Genomic DNA, 11,385 nt, shown 5'->3' with positions numbered 1-11,385 from the left:
AATATTGACCCGGGTTGAAAATTGACCCGGGGGTCATGTTTCAACGTTGGATATTGACCCGGAGGGTCATTTTTCAACGTTGAAAATTGAGACCAAATCGTGATATTTATACCCGGGGTCATTTTTCAACGGTATGAGAAAGATTTTTCTAAACTCTGAAGACATCGACACGTTGAAAATTGATCCTGTTGAGAATTGACCCCAACCTCAGAGTTTTGATCTGAACTGGAACTTACTCTACACAGTTTAAATGTACAATCATGCACATATTTGAAAGATTTAGTTTTAAAATGTTCATACTGTCCGATACATATGCGAACGGGCTAATTTCTTTTAGGTTGATAGGTCCAATTAATCATTTAATTTTGAGACTGAAAATATGATATCCATTTATTATTACTATACTATGTAAATAACGCTAAGAAAATGACCGTTTGCTTCGGAATGGAACAGGCGAGTAGGGCTAGAATACTTTTTGACATAGATGACATGGTTTTCATTCCCTCATGTGACAGAATTTTAAGTTTCAACTTGTTATAATCTTTTATAAATATATCTAACAAATGTATTGCCCGTTATTGTCACTTTTAATGCAATTCAACAGAGCTCTATTCGACAAGCACCTGGCGTTGTATTTTCTAATAATTGAAAATATAACCTCTATACTGTTTTATTGGGTAACGGGTATATACATTTATATCAAGACAAAAGGATATAATGTCAGATACCTATGCTTAATTTGAAGAAGTCAGCATCCCTGACAAAAAAATAAATGAATGGTTGTCATATTTTTTCCTTTTTTTATGTATACTGTATTATACATATATACTTAACAATAATTTTTCATAAACTTGTCGGATTAACTTTATTGAAGCACCATCCAATTTTCTGCATATGCAGAGTCATATTTCTTTTTAAAAAATGCAATTTATTTAGAACTATCATTTTGAGTTTTTAATTCCATTAATTACCAGTAAATTAGAAACACAGGCAACTGACGTAATATATTTCCTCACAATTAAAAACATATAGGATACAGCAAAAATGTTATCAATTTTTAAAAAAAGTAGGTTTGCATCTAGATATACAATCGGAGGATGGTTGATCTAATTATATGAATGGTATACATGAAAAGGCATGCAAAAAGTTGAATATATTAAGATTACTCAAGCATACAATTGATAGATAAACACTTGTTAAAATTCGGCTTCTACCAGACCTAGACTGGAATATGGTGGTGTTGTTTGGAGCAGCTGTATCAAGGAAAATCCGATTTGCTTAAACATGTACAAATTGAAGCAACCAGGACAGTGACAGGGATCAGAGTTAATTCTTCTAAAGTCATTATATATTGTGAGCTTAATTTGGAAACCTTACAATCTCGAAGGGATAAACATAAACTAATTATATTCTCCAAGATTATAAATGGTTTAGCACTACAAGATATGTTAGATTGAATTCAATCATATTTTCTAACTGAACATACATATAATTTTAGGTCGAATGAGCTTTTTTACTATCTACCACTATATACTTATTACAATAGCTTTGCTCCGTCTACATGTAAATTATGGAATAATCTTCATGCAGGAAAGAAAATTTCATCAACTTTATCTTTCTTTAAGTCAAAACTTAAAAAAACAAAATATACCTAAAGCTTACAAAAATTTCAGTTAATGCAATTGGAAATATTAGTTTACGTCAATTACGGAATAAAGCTAGTAAAGCTTACTTTAAGGATTTTTTTAAACAAGATCTACTCAACAAAGAGACGAACTTTTTAAACAACTTATTGACATGAGTGTACCTTTTTATATGAACTATATACTTTATGGTAGTTCTGATTTTTCATATAGATAAAATTGTAAAATTGTTTCCCATGTTTATATTTATATTAGAGCTCCAAAGCGTTTTTGATTCTCTTAGGTTACACGGTTTAAACCTATTCAAGTATTATACATGTATATTTACTTAATATATAGTCCCCTTTTATTTACTGTTCTTTTCAAATGGGCTGGATCATGAAAATGTCATTCTTATGTTTGTATCCCTGCAGGTATAAATGAAGGTGATAGGTTTGTTTATGTAGGTGTGAGTCAACATGTCTACCAACAATATGTCATACAATCATATATGATAAATATTCAGATAATTATTTAATATTCAAGTATCCCCTGTCTTATATGCACATAATATCAATAATATTCTACAAACTTGTAATACTATATTCTTATGACTATAGATAATTTCTTCTTGACTTTGTATGTTTGAAAGGGTTTACATAGGCTATGACTCTTATCCAATCAATTCAATAATTTGAACATTCCGTTCAATAAAACACGTTTAAATTGAATTAATAATGTAGGTGGCTGTGATAGGAAGGTCAACCATCTACTCCAACGCTGCTGTATGATCTTCTACATATTTCTATTCAAAAAATGCAATTTACCTATTAATTGACGAAAACAATTACTGTTAGTATTTATGATAAATTTTTGTAATCAAAGCAATTTAGAAACTATTAAAGCAAAATTATTGTATTGTCATCCTGTACAAAAATTAGGTTGCTAACTTGCTACAGATTCCATGAAGCAGAATTGTTTATGCCTAAAAAAAATCAGCGATTTGATGATATTTAGTTACCCTAGTAACTACGCAACAAATAGAATTAAGAAAAAAGGTTTTCAAGATATAGTTTCTACAGCATTATTCATGAAAGAGTAAATGTTAGCATATCATCATTTTGTACATTGTTATTGGCTGGATAGGTGTGAATACAAAATACAGATCATCGCAGTTTTAACAAACTGAGTGGGTGCGAGCACAAAAATCTCAATATGACATACTCTAAATTTTGTATTTGCACACACCCAGAAAATATACAATGACCAATATCAAAGTTTCAATTTACTGGGTGAACGTAAAACCAAAATTAAACAATATGATGTATTGAAATTTTTAAAATATTTACATTTGTACACTTCTCCTGGGAACTTAAAAAAATGGAGTTTAACTGCATTGAATATTTTAACGTGTAATTATTTATATGTCAAGGGGTAGCTGATATATAATATTCTGGGCTACATTTGGGATCAATTAAGAACTCCAAGGCCTTTTGTGGAAATGACGCTGAATATTTATTGTTGTATTTGTATATCGAATAAATGGTTTCCTCAAATACAGCTAGGTGATCTATAATCATATACAATTATAATATTGCTAAAACACTCTCATTCTCTACATTCACTCATTACATTTATCTTTAGTTAAATAATATTTAAATTACACATATTTGATTAAAATAACTCACCAAGTATAACAGCAATATGAACTAAGACAATAGTTGGGTTGACAAGCTATGAAGCATAATAATTCAACCGTCTGTCTTGGGTGGCGTCGTGATATTAGATCAAAGTTCGTGCTAAAAATTCGATAATGCAAACGGACATGCGCACTCACTCACTTAAACCCGAAAAACCAGTCTAACACACCCATTCATTCACTGATCCACCCGCCAAACGTAACCACGCGACCTCTCGTACTACTATCATACTATGAATGATTGTATGAATGAATGAAGCGGTGTGAATGTAAACAAATGAACAATGGGAAATGAAAACATGAAAACATGAACTGTTGAAATAAGTCAACGCAAATATGAATACTAATTAACTAAAATAATTAATCCTGTGACATATGCAAATATTTTTAAAAAACATATATTTTTTTAAGAAATATATAGATATCACACAAAACAGCAATCATACGCGAAAAGTTTATTATGAATAAAATAGTTATTACATATTTAAAGGGATAATATGTAAATTAAAAAACATTCATTTATAAAGTTTCATTTTTAACCCCCACCCCCTTGAAACATATAAATATAAAGAATAAATATGTATAAACTGATAATTTTTAATTAAATAAACTCAAGTTTTAATATTGATTCCTTATTTTGTGCTTCTTTGCTGTTGAATTTTGAACCGGTTTCATGATCAAAATTCCACGATGCGGGTCAATTTTCAACGGATTAGGGTCTTCATTCAACACCTTTCGTCTCATTATTCAACGTGGAAAAATGACCCCCGGGTCAATTTTCAACCCGGGTCAAAATTCTTCGTTACACCGGCCGGGAATTAGTTAAATTTAGACAAAGTATCAGGCAAATGCAAAAAGCAAAATTTTAACAAATAGAATGAAACAACTTATTCAAACTCATAATTTTTGGAACATATTAGAGGAAAACGTGGTCAATTACAAATTCAAACTTTCAAGACCCCGTCTTTCAGTACTCTCAGTACTTTAATTTTATTTTGTTTAATAACCAGATGAACTAAAAGAGAGATTTCACCGATTAATTTATAATAGAAAACAAACATACTTTTATATAATTTCATGTGCAGATTCAGAAAAAGAGGCTGCGCTCACCCCTACAATAATTTTGAAACCAAAAAAAAAAAAAAAGAAATTTATAACGGCATTCTGTGTCCATTGGAGCGGTGTTGATGATAGCGATATGTGTTTAATGGAGCGACAATTAAAAACGCCTGAACCCCCCCCCCCCTTGGAAATTATATCATCACTCGGATCACACCCTTCCATCCCTATAAAAGAGCTTTTGCATTTAATATATGTTTTCAAGATGAATCTGTTAAGATTGTTCAAACTTGACTTACAGGGACCTATAATATGGTGTAAAGACAACTTAAAGATGCTTAAAGGTGGCTTAAAGAAGGCTTGAATGTAACTAAAAGAAAATTGGACATTAAGGACCTATAAGCTCAGCTTAAATGTGACTTAAAGGTGGCTTAAAGATTGTATATCCTTTACGCCACCTTTAAGTCACCTTAAGTACTTGCTTAAAGACGGTTGTTCGCACTGTGTTAGAGTTTACTGTATACTGTTTGTAACCGTTTTAACTTAAAAGACTATCGTATATTTTTTCATTAATAAACTTAGAGTTTACCTTATACTGTTTGTAACCTATTTAACTTACAGTTTACCGTATACTTATTGTAACCGATTTAACTTAGAGTTCACTGTATATTTATTGTAACCGATTTAACTTATAGTTTATCGTACATTGTTTGTAATCGATTCAACTTAGAGTTTACCGTGTATTGTTTGTAACTGATAGCTACAAAGTTGCCGTCCCTGCGACGTCTGATCGTGTTTCTGATTGGAGCAACTGTAGTAGATGTGTTTTTAATTAAAAAAGTAATAAATAAAAATAAAATGTAAATGTAAATAAATAAAAGTTTATCAAATTAAAATGAAATTAATAATAATTCATTCTTTTACTAACAAGGTATTTAGTTAGAGCTAGCCTCCACCCCTTCAGATCCACACACACACTCAAATATTTTACATTCATTGGTTGATATTGAAAATTCTCAGGTTTTATTGGTCAAGAGTTTTCATTGTCTTGTGAACAGTATTCAGGTAGACCACTCTCTGAATTTAAACAGTGATGTTTATTTTCATGAATTTGTCAAATATGTTATTCCTTTTATTCTGAAGACCTGAAGACATCCAGACAATGTTAGTCTATATTTTAACCATTTACTAATATTATAGAAAATTCGAGCTTATATTATGAACTTTCAAGATTAAGAATTTAGAAGGAATTACTTTGTAAATATTGAATATATCAGATGTAGATAAATCTGATAAGTAAAATTGTATTTTTTCATTGTGTCAGATGTTGATAAATCTGATGGACAAGCCAATGAAATACAGCTTAATACATAAAAGTAAATATTTCTAAGGGAATATTAAAGTGTTTTATATTGTGAATAGGAAATATATGTAAGAAACATGTATTTAGATATATATTTTATTATTCAGATCAATTAACATCAGTTATTGAAGATACTTGAACAGTGTTTAGAACCGGACTCAATTCCATAAATTGGTATGATTTATAATTGTGAATTTTAATATTTTATTGTAGAAGAAAGATAACATTTGTTTGTTAAAATTGATATGAGTTATTTCCCTTAATTGTGTTTTTTCTGATCTTGAACTGAATAAAATAATATGTATATGGGAATGATAAAACGTGTATATTGCAATGGAAATTTATAGATAATTATATTGTAATAATGTACAAATGTATGTTATGACTTGATATTATACAATTATGTTATATTTATTTTATCATAATATATTACATAGTCTAAAAATATAACATCATTAAAGAAATTTGGATAAGAGATTGTCTTCATAATTGCTTGGAAATCCTAGTTACACAACGACAACTTCCACCTTCGGAGACGACCGGTTCTCCACATCACCAAAATGAAGACAGCAAACAACAGCAATAGACATATGGCTTAAACAATAATAAACATCTCGTTAAAAACAGTCACATAATTTTAATGTTTAAATAAAGCAAAGATGCCTGTATCATTACGTACATTGTAAATATCGTACATATTTGTTCTGTAGAGCTAAATCTAAATCAATGTTATCGTCAATAGAATCATTCGTTTTATCTCTTCGTGTAGTTGTCATTGATTTTATCAAAGATTACTGATTTCATTTTTTGATACTGACAGTAATCTGTTTTAACTTAATCTTTTACACTTTTTACATTTTATTTTGCTTGTAATTATTTATTTTTAGAGTCTTTCTCACCTACAACGATTCCAGCTATTCCGCCTGTTGTCAAATTTTCGCTAACGTGCCTTTCAGCAGCTTTGAACAAAAGAAAATACTTATAATTGTAATATGATCGAACAGTTTAATTTTGTATTTGTCTTATTTTTTTCTGCAGAGCAAATACTTCAGATTAGCAATTACTAGGATTGGATGGGAATGCACTTTTAAGTATAACAAAAAGTACACAAGGTACAAAAGTTCAAATGTCTTTAAATCATTGTTACTTACCTCCGGTCCTAAAAGAGTAGTAAAACGGATCACTTATGACCCCTTCGTCGTATTCAACTACAAAGCTAACGTTGTAAGCGTTGGAGGGCTGAAGACCAAAAAGGTCGTACTTGTCCGCGGAGGGATTTATCAACTTCTTGTGATCCTGGCCATCGTTGTATTTCAGTATAATGTTCTGTCGTCTGTAGCATGATTCGGTCAAATTAAAGCTAAAACGGACGCCGTTCCCTGTGTTTTGTAGAAGATTTACGTCCTTCACAGCTTGATCTACTCGTATTAAATGAAAATGTTAATTGCAAATAAGTTAATATAGTTGAATATTTGTTACGGTGTATCCAATACACAATGGCATAATTACTCTTGTACAAAAAATGTCACAATGTTAAATTCTAACTGTTTAAAAGAGATTGATCTTAACTTGGAAATGTTTAATTTCAATCATTTCACTTGAAGATGAAAATAATGAATGCCTCTTACATTGACCAATTCCTTTAAAACTGTTCAAATTGACGTCAATCGCTTGTCGAGACTGAAGCATGGCACCGTTGTATGCAATAATTTCCACTTCAAAGCGATCGGTAGCTTGCCTTGATTTCGGGACCCTAAACCAGCAATTGTTAATTTCTATCTCGTGTTGGTAAAAATAAAACGTATCCCGAACTTGATAGCGTTCATTCGAAAATCCTCTTTCCTGAAAAAGCAAATTGTTGATAATAATTAGTTTTATTAAAAGAAAAGTTTTCAGGTAAATACCATTCCTATAAATGAGTAGGAAATTTGTCAGTTTTTGACAAATTTGAGTGACTTAAAATATTAGAACTATCTAATAAATGACTATGATCATACGTTTCACTGGGACTAAATTAGCAATGTTTTAAAATTTGCCAACGGGCCATATTTTTTTAATAGAATTATGCTACCTTGAGTAGTTTCAGTACTTTGATGAAAGAGCTGCAAGAGACAATTTAACATACTAACCACGTTCGATGTGTTTACTGGAACACTGCCGTTTGCTGCTATGGTGTTATTGGATTTGTTAATGATGTTGAAAGAGATTTGAGATATGCCGCTATGTTCATCCTCAGTTTTAAACCATAATCTAAAAAATTCAATTAGTAACATTATAAAACAGCCACATTCTAATCAATTACCGTGGTCATGTGTGCAGTTTTTACCATATTTGTGCTCAGGGTAATGACAAAAGGCCAGTGAAGTGTTTCCTAATCTAGTCGTTATTACTGAAGGTTAAAAATACTTCTATACATTGTAACTACATGTATGACAACATTCAAAGGTCATATATAGCAATACTATCGTTATCCTGTAACACAATAGTGTGTAGACAAATTTAATACCGGCACTAAACTATTTATAGCGCTTTCGTGGGTAAAAGTAGTGCCAGAAATTTTGCGGAGAAATTTTTTTGAGATTGGATTAATATTACTCATCTTTTTTCAAAGAACATATCAAATTCGCTAAGTAGGTTTAAACGCTTTATTATTTCTAACAATAATCTATTTATTCAAAACACGTGCTCACATGCCTTGATCAAATCTAATATGTATTACTGAATACTGAACGTCACAGATTTCCACTGCAAACATAAAGGGAGATATAAAATGAATGTTAATAGTAACTAATATTATCTGTCAGATAGAAATACTTACACTTTATTAAATTAACAAGCTAACCGAAGAATGCTTTACATACGTTCAATTAAAAATAAATAGGTGTAAACATTGTCTAGTTGACATAAAGATCAGCTGATGTTAAATATTTTAACTTACGAAAACTTTATTTTTCAGAAAACAAATCTACGTCATACGCACTTGCTACCGTATATATATTTGGTTCCCATATCCGGCATAAAACTCTGGTCATAAATGGATGGCTTACTGGAGTCAAATCCGAGAGGAAGAGAAGAAAGTTTAATGTTTCCAATCTTGTCTTCGGCCTTTACCCACAACGTGACAAAGTCACCCTCTGAAACAGTTTTCGCCAATGGAAAGGAAGCAGTGGTTTTAATATTTTGGTCTACCCAGCTAACTCCCGTGTAGATGTCAACCTTCTGCTCTCCAGTTTCATCAAGATAAGTTTGAAATCTAAATTATTTTAGACATGTTTTTAAATATTAATATCAGCATGCTTAGTTTTATATAGGATTCCCATTACTACTTTAATTATAATGTACTAGAAGTTTATTTGACACCTAGTTATTGTTTACGTTTTAAAAGATAAAATTGCTAACTAAAGTAACGCAATGGTTAAATAATGCAAAAAAGATTTCTTTTTCATAGATGCACATATTAACTAGTGTGTAAAAATAATGCATGGATTTGTATTTAAAGATAGAGAATGGGGCGGTAAGATCCATCAATCAAAGATTACAAGATTCGTAACTAACTTTGTAATTCCGAGTTCATTTGGAATCAATCTCCCAGTCAGACCGTTTTCGCCAACGATGTTATATTTCACGTTGGCAGTCTTGGGGAATTTATTGTCGCCTGTATTACTGTCCTGTAATTGAGGAGAATAGATCTCAATGGTGTTAAGAAATCCTCCCTCATGATGTAAACGATTGATGAAATGACCTCTCCAGGAAAATTCTAGATTAAGGCCATTCTGCGACGAGGAGGATAACACTTGCCATTTAAAGCTTGCGTTTTTGGACCCAGACAGCGCTTTAATGTCAGCATCCCCTGTTTGTATCTCTATCGTTGAACTTGGATCATATACTACGTATCGAGAGACGTAGTCTGAATTATTGGCTTTGTCTGAAGCTTCTAATAACATGGCAAAGACACCCGGGTTTTGTGGTGTGTAAGGCATTGACAATTCCCCACCAGTGTGATCAAATTTTTTACTGAATATGGGATCTAGGAATGGGTTGCAATCGGCTCCAAGCTGTGGATTTATACAATCTGTTTTGCTCCTTTTTGCATATCGCTGAGTTCCGCTCTTATTTTGAAGTTCAAATATTTCCCAGTTGTACGACTCCATTCCTGCCAGAGAGTCAGTCCACCCTGACCAACGGGTAACAATCTGGGTCTGTAATTTGATTGTTTCATGTTCAGATGATTTGTTTTGGTTTATTATAAAAAAAAAAAAAAAGAGAGAGAGATAGTTTTAATGTATTGCAATAATAAAAACACAGTTATAAACGAAAATCAAGTCTAAGCTTTCATAAGATATTTATGTGAATGACGTTTGAACCATGATGATTTTCATTTACTACCTTATTCAATCTTCTTAATAATAACACAAATTTGTGCTTTTTAAAAAAAATGCGGTTCATTCATTTGCGGGAAAAAAAGACATGAAATTCATGTAAGCAAAATCGAGAATAGGTATTTTAAGCAAAGTGCTTTATAAGAGACAAGATTCAAAATAGTATTATAATTCTCAGATCTAAGAATAAAAAAGCAAACTCTCTCTCTCTCTCTCTCTCTCTCTCTCTCTCTTTTTTTCTCTCTCTCTCTCTCTCTCTCTCTCTCTCTCTCTCTCTCTCTCTCTCTCTCTCTCTCTCTCTCTTTGCAACAATTAAATTATATGTAAAACGAGGATTGTGGAATCTTGATCTTTACATTAGTCTTCATGAATGATTCGTTCATATTCTATTCACATGTAAAAGGAACAAAATGAGATGAAAACACAGCTTACTCTTGTGAACGGTTCATCGACAATGAAGGCTGTGTTGGTGGTTACTGTAGGTTTGTCCAGATCTATTCTATACGTAACGGAAGACTTCGAAGCCGTAGAGCTCTCTTGTGTGAATTGTAGACGGATATTTCCTCTCAGATTTTCAAACCCACCATTCTCAACTTGAAATGTCAATTTGAATCTGTGAACAAATGAATGTAAGTGTTTAATATGAAGAAATTCTACAATATATTTATGAAAACGTCTTGTGTAAAGATAATGTTTTGACAGTTTTTGAATAAAAGAAAGAATCTAAATCATAGCGCTCTCTTTAATTACATGTTACTCAAGAAAATACTTATTCTTTAAGAAAAAAATATCAATAAAAATTTTAATATTTCTCCATTTATATGTTAGAAACTTTTAAGATTTGTAATTGTAAAGGTCAGGTTGAGGTGGCTGAACTTCCCATCAATGTTACTTGTTATTAATGTTACTATTTATCCATCTTTTTCAAAGTAAACACCATTCTATTAGATGTTGAAAACTGTAAAGAACTCATTTGTTCTGGATGTTAGCGAGCTGTTTTATTCCAATTTTAAACCTCACATTTTACCGCCTGTTTCATAGTAACATATGTTTATTTACACATCTCCACTGTCGATGATCAGAACGTTGGTGAACTCTATCTGACATTCTTCTAAGGTGCTTCCTGGGTTGTTTGTAGAAACCTCTCTACATATTCTAGAGCTTCCTCCCTGTCTAGTTAGTACACCGTCTAAAACAAATACACGAAATACAGTAAAACTCAAAGCACATCTATACTACTATATTAAAATAATAGACTCGAAT

The 11,385-nt window shown here is 31.3% G+C and overlaps 1 protein-coding gene across 3 annotated transcripts in view; it reads right to left on the bottom strand.

The window, feature by feature from the left end:
* Positions 1-5,919: 5,919 nt before the first annotated feature.
* LOC136272524 (uncharacterized) overlaps positions 5,920-11,385 on the bottom strand; it is a 30,879-nt gene continuing 25,413 nt past the window's right edge. For 2 of the 3 annotated variants that reach the window (XM_066074218.1, XM_066074219.1), the window contains exons 8-16: positions 11,182-11,311; positions 10,555-10,735; positions 9,299-9,942; positions 8,724-8,996; positions 7,873-7,993; positions 7,372-7,585; positions 6,895-7,161; positions 6,643-6,702; positions 5,923-6,337 (exon numbers count right to left, since the gene is read on the bottom strand). In XM_066074218.1, coding sequence (XP_065930290.1) covers positions 6,246-6,337; positions 6,643-6,702; positions 6,895-7,161; positions 7,372-7,585; positions 7,873-7,993; positions 8,724-8,996; positions 9,299-9,942; positions 10,555-10,735; positions 11,182-11,311 — 1,982 coding nt within the window. In that variant the 3' untranslated portion in view covers positions 5,923-6,245. Of the gene's footprint in view, positions 6,338-6,642; positions 6,703-6,894; positions 7,162-7,371; positions 7,586-7,872; positions 7,994-8,723; positions 8,997-9,298; positions 9,943-10,554; positions 10,736-11,181; positions 11,312-11,385 lie in introns of all 3 variants that reach the window. The other variant, XM_066074220.1, reaches the window with a different exon arrangement.

Source organism: Magallana gigas, chromosome 10 (assembly GCF_963853765.1).
Source record: "Magallana gigas chromosome 10, xbMagGiga1.1, whole genome shotgun sequence".
Taxonomy (NCBI): Eukaryota; Metazoa; Mollusca; class Bivalvia; order Ostreida; family Ostreidae; genus Magallana; species Magallana gigas.
The sequence above is the reverse complement of the archived record's forward strand: the minus strand, read 5'-3'. Positions and strand labels throughout refer to the sequence as shown.